The sequence below is a fragment of the Prionailurus bengalensis genome, chromosome X, assembly GCF_016509475.1.
Source record: "Prionailurus bengalensis isolate Pbe53 chromosome X, Fcat_Pben_1.1_paternal_pri, whole genome shotgun sequence".
NCBI classification, from domain to species: Eukaryota; Metazoa; Chordata; class Mammalia; order Carnivora; family Felidae; genus Prionailurus; species Prionailurus bengalensis.
The window spans coordinates 2,089,378-2,109,965 of NC_057361.1; the positions used below are offsets into that span (position 1 = coordinate 2,089,378).

At 48.4% G+C, this 20,588-nt stretch overlaps 1 protein-coding gene across 2 annotated transcripts in view; it reads right to left on the reverse strand.

Annotated features, from left to right (window-relative positions):
- Positions 1-20,588, reverse strand: part of PRKX (protein kinase X-linked) — a 70,647-nt gene that overhangs the window by 38,589 nt on the left and 11,470 nt on the right. For both annotated transcript variants that reach the window (XM_043571066.1, XM_043571065.1), the window contains exon 2: positions 5,602-5,770. In XM_043571066.1, the coding sequence (XP_043427001.1) occupies positions 5,602-5,770 (169 nt within the window). The remainder of the gene's footprint in view (positions 1-5,601; positions 5,771-20,588) is intronic.

Consider the following 20,588-nt stretch of genomic DNA (forward strand, 5'->3'; position numbering starts at 1 on the left):
GCTCTGAGCTGTCAGCACAGAGCCTGACATGGGGCTCGAATCCATGAACCAGGAGATAATGACCTGACCCAAGGTTGGATGCTTAACCAACTGAGGCATCCAGGGGCCTCCCTTTTTTTTTAATTTATTTATTTTGAGAGAAACAGAGGCAGTGCAAGTGGGGGAAGGGGGGAGAGGGAGAGAGAGAGAGAGAGAGAGAGAGAGAGAGAGAGAATGCCAATGTCCATGCTGCCAATACAGACCCTGATGTGGGACTCAAACTCACGAAGCTGTGAGTTCATGACCTGAGCCGAAACCAGGAGCCAGACGGTTAACTGACTGAGCCCACAGGTACCCCTGTCCTGAATTTCTTATATGTTCACTGACTTCCATCAAGTCAATGTTCTTAAAAAGCCAGCTACTCCTTGGTTTGACTTGATTTCTCAGAATTAATGCCTTCACTGGAATTGTATCTGACATACAAGTACTTAAGCAGATTGTGGAGATCACTGGAGGTGGCACACAATAGGGACATGGGAGGCATCCAGTGGGGTCATCCCAGGCCCGGTCTGGCTGGAAGCTTCTTTGCAGAGCAAGCATCTGAGCCAGAAGGAAGGGAGGACCCTGTCCTGGGACGCAGTAGACTTGAGAACCTAGAAGCAAGCACCAGCATCGGCCAGAGAAAGGGGCAGGCAGCTGGCAGGAGACAAGTGTCCTGTGGTCCCCGACCTGCTTCAGCTGGTCAACAGGTGTCAGGGAAGAGCTTCTGGCTACGACATGCCACCGTGTCTTAATTTTGGATCCGTTGCACAGCACTTCCGAAAGAGAACTTAGAGACTCCATATGGGAAGCGAGTTGACCAACCTCAAGCTGATCGACTTCAACCGCAGGATGAGGTACATCCTGAACCAGGGGGGAGGAGGGACACCCGGGGGGCCTCGGGGATTCAGTGCAGGAGTGGACAACTCACGTCCCCTGCAGGTGCATGACCGGGGGGCAGCCTCAGGCCAGCTTGGCCTCACTGGGCGTCCCTCACGAGGTGTCTCCCAGAGCAGACATGGCAGCTTCAGCCGGTTGGTGTCACGACGATGTCCCCGAGTCCTGTGTCACCGAGCCGGTCACCACAGGCAAGGAGAGCCCTCCTTAATCTGCTGGCACCCACTCTTTGTGCAGGGAAGTCAACCCTCCCCAGATTTCTGTCTTCCTGGACCCTGACCAAGTGGCCTTCCGGTTAACCCATCGCCTTGTGGTGACCAGGTTCATAGCAGTCAATCTCCCAAGGGCAGAGGTTCTCCACAGGGGACGCTCAGCAACGTGGAGACGTTTTTGGGTGTCACAATGAGTTCTACTGGCATGTGGAGGGTGGAGAGACCAGGGATGCCGCTCGTGACCCTAGAGCATGCAGGACACCCCACGTGGGAGAGTCAACCGGCCCCAAGTGTCAGCAGTGCAGAAGCTGAGAAGTCTTCCTTAGCATGGGACATTCTCTCTCTATCTACCTCCCTCCCTCCCCACCTATGTCCCTATGATGCATCTCTGTGTAATCTATCTATCATTCTATCGACTGATCTACCTATCAATCACCTACCAAATTCCTATCTATCATCTATCTATCCATCTATCATCTACCTACCTACACACCTATGTATCTATCGCCCATCTATCTATCATCTGTTTATCTGTCCATATATTTATCTATATCATCAATCTTTCTACATCAAATACCTATCTATGTACACATCATTTATCTATCATTTATCCTATATATCCATCCTGTCTTCCTTCCTTCCTCTGTTCCTTCCTTCCTTCCCCCATCCATCCATCCATCAAATCTATGTATCGCTATCTAGTATCGGTCTATAGCTCTGTGGCGGTGGTCTGCAATGGAGGACTATTTCACCCCATAGGAGGTTTTCTGTCAATGTCTCAGGACATTTTTGGTTGTCACCACTGGGGACGGGGTACTAGGGGCAGTGAGAGGAAGGATGACATGGATGCGACACCACACACACCAGCAGCCCCACCACGCAGCATGATCTGCTTCCCCAATGTCAACAGTGCCGAGACGGAGGACCCATGTTCTGGGGTCAAACAACTCTAGGACACCAGCGACTTCTATATGCCCAAAAGGATGAGAAGCAGACACGGGACGCTGGTGTTTGGGCACACCCCCAGCCTTGGTCTCAGGGAAATCTTGACTTTGCACCCCGGACAGTGAGCTACTCAGCTCTTGTAGAATTATCTCCATGGGCTAAGCTGGCCTTCAGAAGGGCTTTATCCCCAAATAGAACGTGTTCTCTAATGTGCATTTAATGAACGCCCTGGCCTCTTCTCAAACATACCGAAGGAGCAGTTCACATACTGAACTTGGACAATGCCACGGGCAAAGCTGCCAAACCACTCGGCTGGAACGTCAGACTCCAAACAGTCGCTGTGCAGCCTGATATCTGGAGCCAGTGGTGTTCCATGCGGCCTCCAGACAAGCAAGCAAAACCCCCTCCGTGTTTCCGGACAGTATGGGAAGCAGATGTTGGGTGACGCGCGACACTCATTCACAAGAGAAAGTGCCCAGCCGGAGGGCTTCAATGCGTTCTTCACTAATGGTCTGTCCCAGGAAGATACGTCCTTCATCACGTGGCCCTCGGACACCCTGTGGCTCACATCCAGGCACAGCGTGCCCTCTGTGCTATGCTCTTAAAGACCTACTCTTAGCAACTCACTAAGTAGGTGTTACAGCTGAACGATGTCCCCATAAAATTCACATGTTGAAGCCTTCACCCCAGGACTTCAGAATGGGACTGTATTTGGAGATGGGTCTTTAAAGAGGGGATTAAGGTAAAATGGTTAGAAGGATGGGTCCTGATCCCACAGGACTATAGGGTCCTTAGAACATGAGGACACAGACACGCACAGAGGGATGGCCACGTGAGGACACAGGGATAACATGGCATCTACACACCAAGGAGAGAGGACTCGGGAGGAACCAGCCTAAGCCCAACCTGGATCTCGGTCTCCCAGCCTCAACCCTACCTGGACGTCAGACTCCCAGCCTCCAGGTCCGGGAGGGAATAAACGTCCCTTGATGAAGCCACCCCATCTGTGATAACGTCATGGCAGCCGAAATGCACACACTTATTCTCTAGAATTCTTGATAAGGGTCAGCTGCAAATCTGGATCGCTATTACGTGTCGAGGGGATCCACTGCTAATGATCGTTTCTCTAGATCCTGAGCATTCCAGGAGAGCCCACATGACAACGGGCGTCGTCTTGTGCATCTCAGGACTGTGGGGAAAACCCCAAAACTGACTGAAATCGGTAGAGAGATTTTTAAATGAGGCTCTGCCACCTTTTCCCCAAACCTGTGAGTTTAAGCCCTCCGAGACGAATATCTAAATGTTCCTTAAATTCCACGTAGATTTAAACATGAGGAAAAACTCCCTTCTTCTCAGCCACACCCGACATTGAACTTGACACATAAAGACTACACTTGGGGGCGCCCGGCTGGCTCAGTGCATAGAGCATTTGACTCTTGATCTCGGGGTCGTGAGTTCAAGCCCCATAATGGGTGTAGAAATTACTTAAAAAGTAAAATGTTTAAAGATAAATAAATAAGAATAAAAAGACGACATTTGACTGTGTGACCTGTTCCTGGGCTGTTGAGAAATCACACTCCATAAAAAGCAAAAGAAGGCTATTTGGATAACCCAGGATCAGCCTGTATTGCACCGAAATCTAGGCTTCTAGAATGTGTGATGGAAACAAAGAAGGAGGCAGAAAGAACTCAAGACAGCTATGTCGTGCGAGCGCCCGTCTTTCCGTGTGCGTGTTCAATTTCCGCAAGTTCGAGGATTCCATCTTGGGAAGTCCCCTGACCTAGATTCTCGAATCGCAAAGCCAGTCCAGACCCCAGAGTATCCAGGCTGCTCCCTGCTGCTCCCCGCGTCCCCACATGGTCCCTGCATCCCGTGAACCGCAAGATTGGTTGGAAACTCCCTACCTTTGGAAGGAAGCCCAAGACACGGGAGAACAGTCGGGGAATAAGATAAAGGAGTGCAGGTCTCCCTAATATTTGTTTAGGGGTGTCTGGGTGGCTCCGTCGGTGAAGCATCGGGCTCTTGATTTTGGCTCAGGTCGTGATCTCGTGGTTCCTGAGATCCAGCCCTGCATCAGGCTCTGGACTGTCAGCGCAGAGCCTGTTTGGGATGCTCTCTCTTTCTCTCTCTCCCTTTCTCGCTCTCTGCCCCTCCCTTGCTTGTGTTCTCTCTCTCTCTCTCTCTCTCTCTCTCTCTCTCTCTCTCTCTCAAAAATAAATAAACTTTCTTCCCGGGAATCGCTATTTTCGTTTATGCAAGGGACAGAACTGGAAGCTTCCCTTAATCCCAGAGGAAGATCGACGTGCGTTCGTGTTTCGAACCGCTGTGGCCCCGAGGACCAAACGGGAGGCTCACCACTGACTGAATGGGCAGCACTGAGTGCCCTGAATCACTGGTGACTTTTGTGACTTGAAACCACGAGATGGTACTGAGCCCTCCACATCGGCACAGAATCACCCGCACCTCCAGAAAAGGAAAGTAAAACCAAAAAAAAAAAAAAAAAAACCAACCGGTTCCATTCTCCTCCTTGTTAAACACGCAACATGGCCCTGTTCTGGGTAAGGTGCCACTTTGGGCTTGGAGGATGGGGCCCTGGCAGCCTTGTGCTTAGAGGCGTCCGTCCCTAAGTCGGGATGCACGCGAGATGCTTCGGAGCCGTGGCGAACAGTTCCTGTGTCTGTGTGCAGACAGGTGTATCAGAGAAGGGCAGGAGTTGGTCAGGTGCAGGGGTGTCCAGAGGGGAGATGCACAGGAAGGAGGCACTGCAGGGGAGGGGTGGCCCGAGGGACACGGGGGAGCCACAGCGTGGACCCCTTCTCCTGCAGGTGACGCTCTGCGATCGGTCAGGGGACGACAGGGTGTAGGAAAGAGACAGCAAGCAGAAGGGAAAGCCAGAGGTGCATCCACAAGGAGCCTTTTAGGGACACTAAGCCACTGGGGCCATATTCTGGGGACCTCAGGATTCCCTGAGGATCTGCAGGTGCCAACGAAGGTCACCAGAGAGCTCTCTCGGGACGACCTCCGCAGCTGTGAGATGGAGACCGCCTTGGCGGGAAGGAGGCCTTGCAAGGCAAAACCTGCTGCGAGGTCCATGTCAAAACTCAGGGAAGAGACAGGGGGCCTGGATCAGGCAGGGGTGGGGGGTGGGAATAAGAAGGAGCAAGAGGAAGACGACAGAAAGGAAGACACGGACACTGGTTGGAAGGTACCCACACCCACGGGTGCCGCATGGAAAGGCAGCCACGTCTGGGCATCCCACCTCTGACACCTGGGTGCAGAATGGTCTTACCCTCTGCTAACAAAGAGCATGAGAGGAGAGAGATGTATTTGTTCAGTGCTGGGCATGCTCAACTGGACGGGTCTGTGGTGCATCTAAATGGAGATACAGAATCGTCCACTAGAAACCCAACGAGTGGCCTGCACGAATGAGGCTGAGCAGGTGACTGAGGGCCAGCTGTGACCTCACCGCCCAGCACCTGGGATCTGAGACAGGGTGGGGACCGGCAGGGGGCGGTGGGGAGGGACTCACAGCTTGACCAGGAACGGGTGGCTGACTTCCTTCAGCACCGACTTCTCGTTGTGCACGTGCTGTTCCTGCTTCAGCCGGATGACGTCGGGGATGCTCATGACCTTCAGGGCGAAGAAGTGCTTGGCCGTCTTCTCCTTGACCAGCTGTACCCGCCCGAACGTCCCTGTGCCTGGAGGAGGGGGGACAGCGCACAAGGCTGCATCAGGACCTTGAGGAAATTCCAGCAGCTTCAAAGCTCACGACCCGAGGATACAGCGGGAGGGCTGAGAATCTAGGACAAGCTGCCTTCTGGGAGCTTCAAGGGAGGGCACATGTGATGTGCATACAGTCAGTCACCTGCCTCTGAAATGTTCTGTAATTCGGGGGGACAGTGTGGGGTGGGGAGGGGGGGTAGGGAAGCCGGCCATCGTTTCTGTAGATGAGTCATCCCACAGACCGCACGCACACGCACGCACACGGACGGGGACAGACAGAAAGGAAAGTTTCAATGTACTAACTACTTTGGATGTAAATTTTAAAAAATAAAAAAATAAAGTTAAATTACAAAGTTAAAAAAAATAATAAAATAAAATGAAATAGAAAAAAAAAAAGAAAGGAAAGTTTCAGTAAAGGCATTTCTTCAACGTGTTTTCTCCTCTTCAAGACTTTCTGAATAAAGACAAAGGATCGGGCACGCGACACTCATCAGCTGGATCTTTATGTTAAAATATGCAGAGGATTGGAACACGGGACAGCTACCAACAGGACATGGAAATATATACGTATTCAGGTAGGATATAAAGGAATAGTCTGAGAGCGGGTTGAAATTTAAAAATTGCAATCCCTACTAATATGCAAGGAAATCAAACCTTTTATACCCTGGCAGGACCTTCCCAACCCAAATGCAACCTCCACCGGCCCTTCCAGACCCTTCTATTCCTAGGGGGGCATGGTGGCCACCTTGGAGCCCTCACCCAGGCTGGCAACCACTTAATGCAAATATGAGATCAAAGACCCAAGGGAATTTTATCGACAGCCGGAAAAGATGTAAAGGTGGGAGAGAAAAATGGAAATCTGTACCTGTGAGCCTCCAGGTACCTGGCGCCCACGGAGCTTATCAATGGCGGCTGTGTTTTCCATCAATGTCTGTCTAGGCAATAATGAGGAGGAAGGGGTCTTCCCGGGGAAAAAGGTCAACAGTTGGGGCTCTCTGGTTGGAATAATGCCAATTAATGTGGTAAGAGGGAGAAAGAAATTCAAGGCAAGCTGAGAAGAAAGGGGACCCCCTCCGCCAACATAACCACACAGCCACAGACTTCCTTTTTTTGTCCTACAGAGTTTGGAATCGCACACGGTGACGTGAGAAAGAGAACAAAGTCCCAGTCAGGCAAGACATTTGGTTTTAGCATTTTCTACACATTAGAATTGCCGAGCTGTGAAATAAATCTCCTCGCCTCCCCGGGCGGGGGTTCGTGGGGGTCGGAGAAGGCACGGTGAGTAGTAACCTTGGCTTTTAGAGGCAGTTTCCGATCATGAATATTTGACCACGGGAGAAACAGAAAGTGGTCGACAAAAGCCAAGAAAAGAAAGTGCTGTGTTAGAAGAAGGAAATGATGAGGGGCTGATCCACTTTCAAAGTAGATTTGCTCATCAGAAGAATTTGGAAGCAAACACAGAACTGTAAAGAGGCTAAGGCAGGAGCGTGCTGCTGAAATTCTGCACCATCAAGACAAAAGCACGAAGCGTGTGGGGAGGAAGGCTGTACAGAGAGTGAACTGGCGATGTTGACTCGTTTTTAGGACGACGCTGATGTTTCCACTGGGTCAGATGCAAGGTTCGCCGTTTATGTGATCCGTGAACTCACACAAACACATTTAATCCTTTTTGGCCTCTGTTGTTCATCTCCCCAACAGGACAGGTAGCCCTCAGGGGAACATAAAAGGACAGCCACACCACTGGGTAGATGCCCATGATGGAAAGAAGGCTGCGTGCCTAGATCTTACACTCTGCTACCGTGCTTTCTGCCCATGCTTCTCCACTGCCCCCGAGAAGAACCCTACTCGTCCCTGGACTGCATTTACTAGATGATACTTTGGCTTCTCAGCACCTGAGTCGGATCTGCACCTGGACATTGTCTGTGCCTACGCACGTACGTGAAACACACCAGCTATGACCCAGATTTTTCTGTGTCTCTCCCGGCCACTTGTGTTAAGCTCCCTCTGAGCAGTGTCAGCCGTAAACACACAGAACTCAAAACGGAGGACTTCTGCGTGACAGCCAAAGCCCGTGCCACCCTGTTGGACGCGGCAGTCCCCGGACGCCATCGGATTCCAGGACCAAGTAAACAGTCTTGTTCGAGGGGGACGAGACCAGTACAGTGCAATTGTTTCCTTGACCGGCTTCAATGCACAGAACACACGACCACGTGAGTGGTGTTGGCTGTAACTCATCAAGGTGGTGGGAAGAAATGGGCAAACAGGGCTTTTCCCACCTGGTGCTGGGAAGCTCACCAACATACACCGCCAGCTCTCAGTGTCTGCCTGTAGGAAACACAAAAGTCCAGGGGCGCCTGGCTGGCTCAGTCCCTTGAGCGTCCGACTTCAGCTCAGGTCATGCATGATCTCACAGGCTGTGAGTTCGAGCCCCGCGTGGGGCTCTGTGCTGACAGCTCAGAGCCTGGAGCCTGCTTCAGATTCTCTCCCTCTCTCCCCGCTCCTGCCCCTGCTCCTGCTCTGTCTCCCTCTCTCTCTCTCTCTCTCTCTCTCTCTCAAAAATAAATACATCAATGTTAAACAAGAACAAAATTTTTAAAAAAGAAAGTAAAACTTCCAGTTCTTAGCTTTGTTGTACGTAAGGACGGCCTTATGAGTTATAGCCAACACCACTCACGTTGTCGTTGTGCTCTGTGCATTGAAGGTGGTCAACGTAACAATTGCAGGGTACTAGTTGCTAAGACAGTAAATCCCAAAAGCTCTCGTAACAAGAAAAAGAATTTTGGTTAACTGTATGAGAAGATGCACGTTAACTAGTTAGTGGTAATTATTTCGACATATACGTATTTCTCAAGTCATAATGCTATACACCTTAAACTAATACAGTCTTGTTAATAACACCTCAATAAAACTGAAAAGAACAAAAACAAAAACAAAACTCTACCCCAACAGGGTTTAAATAAAATAACACACACAGGGCACACGACACAGCATCTCAACCAATGTAATAAATGAATTTTCCATCTGTGTAAAAAAAGAGAGAGACAGAGAGAGCACTTCATCAATGCAAACACTTAAAATGGGTGAATTTTGTTGTAAATTATACCTCAAAAACACTGACCCCCACACCAAAAAATTTGGGCTGAGACAGATTTTTTTTTTTTAAGTAAGCTCCATGAAACACAGATGGAATTTGTTTCCACCCATTATTCTTTGGGGCCCTGGATACAGACATACGTCAACCCTCAGTTGAAGGGTAGAATATACCTCGTGGGGAAAGGATCCTACACAGGGCATGGGAACTGGGAACAAATCTATTGCTACAGGAAGACAGAAGACTAGAAAGTCCTTTGATAAATGTGGACAAAGTGAGAGAAGCCTGCCCAGACTGAGAAGCAGGAATGAGGAGAAGGTGACAACCCAGGGTGGCATCTCAGGCCTGTGTATGGTACTAACACCTTTGGCCCTAAATAGCTCTGATTCCACAGGGAATGCAACAAGGAATATTTAAAGTACCTCCATATAGGGGCGCCTGGGTGGCGCAGTCGGTTAAGCGTCTGACTTCAGCCAGGTCACGATCTCGCGGTCCGGGAGTTCGAGCCCCGCGTCAGGCTCTGGGCTGATGGCTCAGAGCCTGGAGCCTGTTTCCGATTCTGTGTCTCCCTCTCTCTCTGCCCCTCCCCCGTTCATGCTCTGTCTCTCTCTGTCCCAAAAATAAATAAACGTTGAAAAAAAAATTTTTTTTTAAATAAATAAAAAAATAAAGTACCTCCATATATTTGCCAAAAAAAAAAAAAAAAAAAAATTGAGGAAGTCCATCCACAATAATGCAAAGAAGGTCCACACAGTTGTTAATGGGATCAGAGAGAAGCCAGTTCCTGGTTTTATGGATGTCCTTTGATTATGGAAGAAATTATCCCTGGGGGTGAGGGCACATGGGGAGTCTCCTGTCCACTATTTCACAAATTCTGAAGAGTCTTACGTTATGGAGAGTCGGACTATTTCCTGTAAGAAATTTTAGGAAAAATCATCTCTACCTTAAACCCAAGTTGAGTATCCTGTGTGACCATCTTCAAGAAGGCCTATACCCTAAATGCACAGGTTCAGGATTTGACCACAGATATTTTGGTAAAAGCGTCTGTGAGAAGGTCTCTTCCTCGAAAGTCATCTGTTCAGTCTGCTTCCTTAGAAGTCCAGTGATTGTCAGAGGTGACTGGGCCAGCTGTGACTCTTTCCTTCCTGGATAGTTTTCTTTCGGTTACTTTATTTCTTCTAACTTTTGCTTTACTTGTTTTTTGTTTTGTTCTGCTTTGGCTTTTGACTGTTTTTTGACAGCACTGAAAGGAGGCATTTCTTGTAGTTTCCTCTAAAAGACTCTTAACGATGTCCTTGATACTGACCCTGTAAGTTTTTAAGCCAATGCCACTGACGGGTCCATCGTACCTGGTGCCACTAAACTTGACTGACTGCTGGTGATCGCAAAAATGAAGAAAACAGAGGGAAATGGAATTCCGTTCCCAACCGCAACGCACGCTCCTGGAGACAGAACTGTGTTCTCTCCAGCCTCCCTTTACACAAAGTTTCCTCACTAATGGGCACCCCATGGTGTTTTCTGCTACAAACATACAACTAACTACAAACAGGAGGTTTTCTCAGTTCTTAAGGAGTTCATAATCAAACAGACACACAAGAACCACAAAACGCTACAGGTCCGTAAGCACATTCAGACCTGGCACAGAATGTCAAATACCTAAGCCACGACCTCACCATTTAAACGTTGTGGAAAAGAACAAGGAGAAGGTAATAATAGGTCCCAAGAGGAACTAACAAACCCACAAGCCAGCCCACACAGGTAAGAGTGAAACAGTACCACTTGCAATTGTATAAAAGTATTCACACTCAAACAAATAATTGCAGGAAGGCGTTTCCTTTGAAACAAAGACAAAGACGGACTTGGACATTGGGTTTGATGTGAATGTGTCTGTATTTGGGCCTCCCGCCTCCTCCCCAAAGGCACACCCAAAATATAAAATCCCACTTCATTCATTTATTTACTTTGGATATGACAATACGGTTTTATTCTGTGCCATGAAATAGACTCTGACTGGGTAACACGGATATGTGTTCCCTGATCCCAAGGCAAGAAGAGTCGCAAAAGGAGTTAAAGATGGATAGATGCACAGTAGACAGATCCATGGGTAGATGATAGATAGATGCATAGATGAATGGATAGGTGGGTAGGATGATAGGTAGGTAGATAGATAGATAGATAGATACATAGATAGATAGACAGATAGATAGAATGCATAGATGTATTGATGGATGATAGATAGATAGATGATAGATAGATAGATAGATAGATAGGATGGATGGACAGACGGACAGACAAATGGATGGATAGATTGACAGACAGACGGGATTCATACATCGATGGATGGATGGATGGATACATAGGTATGATGGATGGATGGAATGATGGATGGATGGATGGACAGATAGATATAAACAGACACAAAGATGATACACAGACGACTGATAGGTAGACACATGAGTGATCTAATAAGACAGATGAGATAGATGAGAGCTAGCACATAAATAGACACATAGACCAATAATAAATAGATTACTGAAACATACATTGATAGAGAATAGAGAAGATAAACGAGATAGATAAGACACATGGATGGGCAGAAAGATACTAGCTTTGTAGATAAATAGATAGAAAGATGGACAGATAGACACTAATTAACTTTAGACATTTATTTACTTTGTAAGCTTATTTCCCAAATAGAAAATAAAACTTTGTCAAAACCCACCTGGCAATAACACATAACGTCCAACTTGATTTCCTAACAGCCCACACAACGCTGGGACAGTCCAAACTACTCCAGACAGTTATGGCACACACTGGATTGGGAGGGAACACATTCCTTCCTCATCCGTCCACGCGGCACATTAAGGTACATGGGATGATACAGGGGGGTATGTACTGAGGAGTAGCAACCAGAAACCTCCTTGGGTGACCCCCACCCCACCATAAGCAGCTACAGGAGGGTCTGGACTGTGCTTCACACCCAAGACTGCCTGAGGATCGGACACCCCTGTCCTCAAGGCCCTGTGTCCCCCAGATGCAGCCAGTGTGCATGACGGGGATGTGGCAGAACATGATGCACCCTTAATTCACCCGGCATGCCACGTGGCCTGAAGGAATTCAGCAGACTCCTAACGTGAGGCTGGTACACAGTGGGAAGGATCTCGGACTCAGCTGAGTCACTGGACATCCTGAGAAATCTGGGGAGGGTTCCTTCCCACCAGGGGACACCACACGAGCCAGTTAGCAGCGTCCTCCTGTACCGGGAAGTGCTGAACTCTATTTGGACCTGGTGAAATCAGCTTGGGAATGTGTAAAGCAACTGCTAAGGAGGCCACAAGCATTCAGCCTGTTGGTCATTAAAATATCTGTCCCCACTTTATAGTGTTGGTGGCTTCTATGTGTTGAAAGGATGTCTGTGAAAAGATACAGAACGCTAAGATGGGGACCAGGGGGTCACAGGAGAGGACAGACTGGGGACAAAAACAGAGATGCATTTCACAGTTTAATTTTCTTAGTTTTATTCTCAAAGTATAGAAACGTTTTATCTACATAATAGCAACATATTACATAATATAATAACATATACACAATAGCGTGAAACGGATCAATTACATGAAATTGATGCATTAAGTAATTATTTCAAAATACAGCTGACCCTTGAATAACCCCGGGGGCTAGGGGTACTGGACCACCCCCCATGCAGTTGAAAATGTTGAAAATGAACGTGCAACTTTTGACTCCCCCAAAACGTTAACTACTAACAGCCTAGCGCTGACTGGAAGCCTTCCCAATAACGTATACAGTTGATTCACACACGGTTTATATGTTCCATGTATGGCATACTATATTGTTACAATAAAGTAAGCTAGAGAAAAGAAACCATGATTAAGAAAATTCTAAGGAAGGGGTGCCTGGGTGGCTCAGTCGGTTAAGCATCCAACTCGGCTCAGGTCATGATCTCATGGTTCGTGGGTTCAAGCCCCGCGTCGGGCTCTGTGCTGACAGCTCGGAGCCTGGAGCCTGCTTTGGATTCTGTGTCTCCCTCTCTCTCTGCCCCTCCCCTGCTCACACTCTGTCTCTCTCTCTCTTTCTCAGAAATATATATATTTTTTTTAGTTTTTAAAAAGAAAATCCTAAGGAAAATACATTTACAGTACTGTACTCAACTTACTGTAAATATATATATATACATATATGTATATATATATCACATATAAGACGTCCCATGCAGTTCAAACCCATGTTATTCGAGAGTCAACTATAATTACTACATCATAATATATGAACTTATCATCACAAAACCCATTTCCTTTCCTTTTCGCATTTTCCCCCTCTTGGTAATATCAGAAAAGATTATAAGCTACACTGTATGAAATAATAAATGTCTAACGCATGCAATTCTCCTTTCAAAAGGCAATCCTGAAAATTACTGCTGCAGACAAGTACAGCCAGACTTTTGTTCTATGGGGGGAAAAAAGCCCTTAAAAAAATGTCTGCTAATTCTGAGATTTAACTTAAAAACACAGAACTGGACACTCTGAAAGGGTGACTTTTATGGTCTGTGAATTATCTATCTCTCAGTATGCAAAACTTACAGAAAAGGTGTGCTTTGGACAATCTCATGAAGGTTCTTTGTTTTAACTTGGAATATTTACTTCAAAGATCAGCTGAAAAAAAAAAAACTGGACCAATTCAGCTCAGCACTGAGCGGGAGGGGGTTGTTTTGAGAGATCGCTTGTCTAGACAGCTTTTTGTGTTTTTAAACAAGTTAACTCCCTCAAAACTTTGCTGAGTCAAGCCACGTTCAATTTCACATTGTTCTATTTTAAAAGATAAAAATAGAACAGACATTTTAGAACCACAATTCTCCTATTTACAAATTGTTTACTAAATTATCCTCTCCCCCATCAAAGACACAAAATAGGTAATCACGAATGAAAACAGAAACACAGGAAGTTCCTGCGCGCCCCCAGCTGGAGCAAATGTCCCACAAGGGAAATGCTTTGAATTCCTGGCTTGGCTTCAGTGCTCCTATAAGCAGGAGATCTGCAGCTTTTAATGTCACTCGGCTGAGTCTGTACCAAGATGAACAGAGCTCGGTCTTCACACGTTCACAATACAAGCTGGCCAGGTTAAAGGCGCAGCCCTAACCTGTATCCAGGACGGGATGGGCGTGTGTCAGAGAAACCCCTCAAATGCCCCCAAATGTACAGCCCTATAGATCATGGTTCCTTCAGCCTCAGGACTATCTTGGCATTTGGGGCTGGGCGACTCTCTGGGGCGGGGCGTCCTGTGCTCCATTTGGTGCTGACCAGCGTCTCTGGTCTCCACCCACCAGATGCCAGGAGCAACCCTTATACCCAGGTGTGACAACCAGAAATGTCCCCAGACATTGTCAAGTGTGTGTGTGAGAAACAGAAAGCACCAATGGTTGAAAACAACCACCACTGATGGATAGATGATAGACAGACACATGATACACGATTACGATGATAAAGGATAGATACATGGATGGATGGATAGATGATAGGTAGGTAGGTAGATAGATAGATAGATGATAGATAGATAGATAGATATGATGGATAGATAGATGATAGATAGATAGATCAAAATAGGGATGGATGGATAGATAGATAAAATGGATAGGTTAGATAGGTAGATAGATATAGACAGGATGGAGGGATGATGGATAGGATGGATAGATAGATAAATAGATAGGTAGATAGATATAGGGATGAATGGATAGATAGATAGATAGATAGATAGATAGATAGATAGATATAATGGATGGGTGAATGGATGGATAGATAGATAGATAGATAGATAGATAGATAGATAGATATAATGGATGGGTGAATGGATGGATAGATAGATAGATAGATAGATAGATAGATAGATATAATGGTTGGGTGAATGGATAGATAGATAGATAGATAGATAGATAGATAGATAGATATAATGGATGGGTGAATGGATGGATGGATAGATAGATAGATAGATAGATAGATAGATAGATAGATAGATATAATGGATGGGTGGATAGATAGATAGATAGATAGATAGATAGATAGATAGATAGATATAGGACGGATAGATAGGATGGATGGATAGATGGATGGATAGATAGATAGACAGATAGATAGATAGATAGATAGAGATAGGACGGATAGATAGGATGGATGGATAGATAGATACATACATACATGTAGGCAGACAAATGAGAGAGAGAATCTCTCACGCTAAGCCACAGTTTCCTCCACTTTGGCGTAACTGACATCTGGGGAGTCCTGAGTACTGTAGAATGTTGAAAAGCATCGCTTTTTTTGCACCCACCAGATGCTTGTGCCACACCCCCTCCAAACTCCAGTCGTAACAACCAATAGTGGTCGGACATTGCCAAGTGTCCACTGGGAACGGAAGCGCCCCTAGTTACGAACCCTTGCCATGGAGCAAGCAGTGGCAGGTTAGGACTTTCTGTGGGGCAGGAACCTTCCACAACCTGCCGTCCACCACAGAAGGCACAAGCTCACAGGGGCTACTGGGGATCTGAAATGTGGCTAGTGAGACTAGCTGATGAGACCATGCTAGTATTGTATTGCATGTGGCTCGTGGCTACCATATTGGACTGCTTTAAAGTTCCACCGTTCACGGGCACCTGGGTGGCTCAGTGGGTTAAGCATCTGACTTCACCTCAGGTCATGATGTCGTGGTTCATGAGATCAAGCCCCACGTCAGGCTCTGAGCTATCAGCACAGATTCCGTGTCTCCCTCCCTCTCTGCCCCTCTGCTGCTCACACTCTGTCTTTCTGTATAAAAAATAAATAACTATTTAAGAATAATAAAGTTCTACCATTCAGCTCACACTCAATTCTTGTAGCAAGTGTCAGCTCTCACGTTAGAAATACTTGGGGGGGGGGGAGGGGAGCACCTGGGTGGCTCTGTTGGTTAAGCGCCTGAGTCGTGATCTCAGCTCAGGTCACGATCTCGTGGTTCGTGGATTCAAGCCCCACATCAGGGCCTGTACTGACCGTGTGGAACGTGCTTGGGATTCTTGCTCTCCTGCTCTCTCCTTCCTTCTCTCTCTCAAAAACTAAATAAACTAAAAAACATTAAAAAAAAAAGAATTATTTGGAAACCTCTATCTTTGACCACCAATGATTTATGCCACCCATGTTATGAATACAACCTAGGTCTCTGAACAAAGACAGAGTCAATACAAGGAGGCCAGCTGTTGTTTCCACCGCGGTTCGTATTTCACTGTGTGTCAGACGCTCACACGCCCCTGATGCAGGAAGGCACAATATAAAGGCGGTTCCTGCGTTCACTCAGTTTAGTTACAACCAGGCCGGGCGGGCAGGCAGCAAACATTCGTTACAATAGCAATAAGAACCTTGATGAGCTTACTGGGGTTTCCTGAGCTTGTGGAGGCTCTGTGACTTTGTCAGACAGGTGTGGGAGGAAGTCAAGTTTCAAAATGGAAAGAGGAGGGTGGCTCAGGCTGGAGGCTGCTTCGCAGGGGGACAGGGAAGAAGTGAAGGAGGCGAGGGAGGAAGGGAAGGGGGTGAGGGAGGAAGTGAGGGAAGGCAGTGAAGGAGGTGGGGGAAGAAGGGAAAGACGTGAGGGAGGGAGGGAAGGGGGTGAGGGAGGAAGGGAAGGGGGTGAGGGAGGAAGGGAAGGAGGTGAGGGAGGAAGGGAAGGACGCAGGGGAGGAAGGGAAGGAGCAGATGGAATCAAAGGATGCCAGTAGGGTGGGCACTTATCCAATATTTGTGTCCTTATAAAAGACAGAAGAGGAGAGACACAGACACAGAGGAGAAGCCCCGTGAAGGCGGAGGCAGAGACGGGAAGGACGCGGCCACAAGCTCAGGGACGCCTGGAGCCCCACAAGCTGGAAGAGGCAGGGAGGACCCTCCCCTGGAGCCTCTGGAGGGAGCACAGCCCTGTCCCACCTGGACCTCAGCAGCTCTGCCCCCCAACCCCGCCCCCCCTGCCTGGATCACCACAACCCTATTCCGCCTGGATCTCAGGCTTCTGGTCTCCACAACCGTGGGAACACAAATTTGTGTGTTCGCAGTGATTTGCTAGGAGAGCCACGGGAAGACACTCCTGGATGTCGGGGAGACAAGGACCCCTCAATGGGCGTTGCTTTGGACACACGCTCTCCAGTCCAGTGCTCACTCAAGAGAAAGATGTAGGTGACAGGTGTGCATCTGGGAGCCCACGGCTCCCACCGACCGAAGTCACCAGCATGGCCAAGATCACCCTTCGATCTTTGAGACTTTTGTTCTTTAATCATTTAAATTTTCAGCAATCCTATTTAAAGCTGCTTCTCTTTTATGGTCACATCCTATTTTCGCTGACGGGAACAGTATCTTCAACTTCTCTAAAAGGGGAACTCCACGTAAATCTCATGTGTCAAACGTCTCCCGTGTTCCTCTTTTTGTTTTAATCAAGCTTCTCCTGGGTTCCCTGAATGATCGGCTTCTGCTGGGATCACATGTCTTTTGTTATCGTAATGCCTCGCACAGTGCAACCTGCTGATAAACATCAGGTCTGCGGTCTCCCCCCCCCCCCCGCCCCCTCCACCGCCCCGTTTAAGAATGAGACGATACCAGAGAGAGTGACTCTCAAAGTTTCCGCAAGGGAGTGCGCATGGGGAGCGGGGGTGGCTCTCAGAGCGAAAGCATTATCTTGGAGCGCCCAGAAGCCCTGCGTCCCCGCCGCGGTCGTGTTTACCCAGATGCTACTCGGCACTGAACATGTGTTATCAAATCGCTAGCTCCTTCTTGGCACCTTGATTATAATCCTTCCAACACTGACCTTTTCTTAGAGCTATTTGCGTTCGTGCGATTCTTGAAATCCTGTGTTTTCGCGTCCCCCAATGAAGCGTTACGGTTCCTTGCACGCAGGACGTGCTAACAACCGCTTTCTCTAAGTAACGCCTCTGTGAAGCGAACTCCAAACCTACGATGCGTTGGGGACATCCAGAGCTGGAAGGAAGCAATGCAATCGGGTAGGATCCAATTGTGAGCACCAGTGACCTCGTCGGCTGGTTGGCGGAACATGTAACCCACAAATTCAACGCACGTTCTTTGGACACAAGGAGGCGTTTCATGTTCTGAAGAGTCACCAGATACGCAAATCGCCATGAATCGGTCATTGCATCCGGTGCCCACTCAAGATCCTCTGAGACCGGGTCGTTGGCTTGGAACGGCAGTCGTCAAACGCCCTGATCTCGGGATTCTTCGGCACCCTGGCAACAGATCAAGGACTCTAAACGATGCTTGCGTTGTTGGCCTGTGGGTGTTACTATCTGGAGAGCGTAACCATATCAGCGAGGAAAACAAATATAGAAAACACAAGAGCGACCTAGTGCACCCCACTGGTGGCCAGAGATGACATCAGCACCCTTCAGGAAGCCTCCGGAAACCACCGGACACTCCCCGGCAAGATGGAGAGAGAAAAGGGCAAAGGATATTTTCGTGCTATGATGAACGGAGGCGTGACCCCATGCACTTCCCTGAGACGTTCTCAGGGGAGCCCCGCGGGTCCCCAGGCCCCACTTGGAAAAACTATCTTGGGCTCCCCATGGCGACCCATCATGCAACCGCCAAGGTCCTCCAAGGGGCGTTAAATGGGAGTATTCTACACCCGGCACAATTCTGCGAACACGACGAAGGTATATGTTTGATATCGGTTAGTTTCTGCTCTGCAAAGGACACAAACGTTTCGTTTGTAAGGTTTTACGATGCGCCCTTGTCACCCTGCGGTAACACGTCCGTGGCGATCGTTAAAGGGCCCCACGCACGAAATCCGGGCATTCAGAAAGTCTCGAGCAAACAGCACGCACCCTGACGTATCACAGCCGGATGCAGGATGCCTTCCATGGAGAGTGCTCCCAAGGCTTCCCGCGTCAAAGCACAACCTTTCCTCCGGTCCCAAAGGTGCCCCTGGAGAATGTGATGCAAACACGTCCCCCTCACAACCGTCTCTCAGAGACAATATCCCAATTCCCTCGAGAGTTTTGATATGCCCACTCACCTTGTCTTAACGCCTCCCCCCGTCCCGTGGTATGGGACACCGCTTCGGGAACAAGGACCGTCCAAAGGCACAATTTCCAAGCCACCTTTTGGGGTGGAGCAGGGGACCACCTGTTCTGCTGAGGAAGAACCCCGGGCACTCAGCTTTGGAGCCGGACGCTGCTTCCCCATATAATGTGGCAGCCGGTCTTGGTGGAGCCGCCCTGTTCGCCAAAATCCGAAGAAGGACAGTATGTCCGAGTGCCCGAAGGGATGTCACCCAATCAGCCAAACCCCTTCCAGCCGCGTATCCTCCACTCAAGACCGTGTGCACACGTCCCGTGCACTAACGAACGTGAGAAGAAAAAACACGCCACAAAATACCTAACCCAACTTAACAAAAAACGGTAGGTTTTCACCTTTAAAGGTAGGGAACCCCCACCTACTGATACAAGAGGTAAAGAATCCAGACCACAGAGCCACCTGTCAAAGCTTCCCATTGATGGCTTTGCCACGAACATCACAAGCTCTGAATGGTGTTCTCAAGTTCACGCCTAGACTCACTCCAGCTGGATGGCAGTGTTACTCAACTGTTTCCTCTTTTGTTTTTTTATTTTAATTTTTTAATGTTTATGTATTTTTGAGAGAGAGAGAGAGAGAGAGAGAGTACAGGAGGGGCAGAGAGAGAGGGAGACACAGAACCCAAAGCAGCTCCAGGCTCCGAGCTGTCAGCCCAGAGCCCGACGCGGGACTCGAACCCGCGAACCGTGAGATCATGCCCTGAGCCAAAATCAGATGCTTAACTGACTGTGAGCCCCCCCAGGCGCCCCTCTACTTTTCCTTGTGAAGGAAGATAAGCCCCCGGGACTCAGAGCAGCTGTCCTGAGATGCAGCGCATTTGGGGACACGTTTCTGGAGCAGGTGGCTGCTGACTTGTTTTCCTCACACCCCCTTTCGCGGCTTGTGCGAGGGGGAAGTAGCAGAGGGTGGTTAATTGTGTGGTGGCAGGAAGCCAGGCCGACGCCAGCCCCATCTGGGAGGGACACCCTGAGCCCCACGAGAACGCACGGCCCAGTTCAAAGAACCAACGGGCCACGAGCTTCCAAGGAGCAGACTCTGAGCCCCCCACAGGAGGCGGGGCACCAAGGGGCTGCCCGGAAGGCGGTGTGAATCCAGGAAGGGCAGGGCATTTCTGAGCAATCTTCCCAGCAATCTTTTTGCAGCCCAGAATCTTGATCAAAAGAAGACACTTGGGGTGAGCAGAGAGAACATGAAGTCAGAACTGCCAGAAAAATGACAGCCATCAAGGAAGCGGGAAGGAAGAAAGAAAACAGATAGAAAAGGAAAGACAAGACAAGCAGACAAAAGAAGTAACAAGAAGCAAGTAGAAATCCATGAAATTAAAAACAGGAAGTCGACTGCGGGGGGGCGGGGAATCGAAGGAAAAACAAGCTGGTTCTTGGAAAAGATCAATACAATGGACACACTGGGCTCTGTTCCCAAAATAAAAGACTGAATGGTTTAAGGATATCGACCAAGGCCGTTGGCAACCGCGTGGACAGAACTGGAGGGTATTATGCGACGTGAAATTAGTCAGAGAAAGACAAACGTCATATGACTTCACGATAGGAAGACTTTAAGACACAGAACAGATGAACACAAGGGAAGGGAAGCCAAAATCAT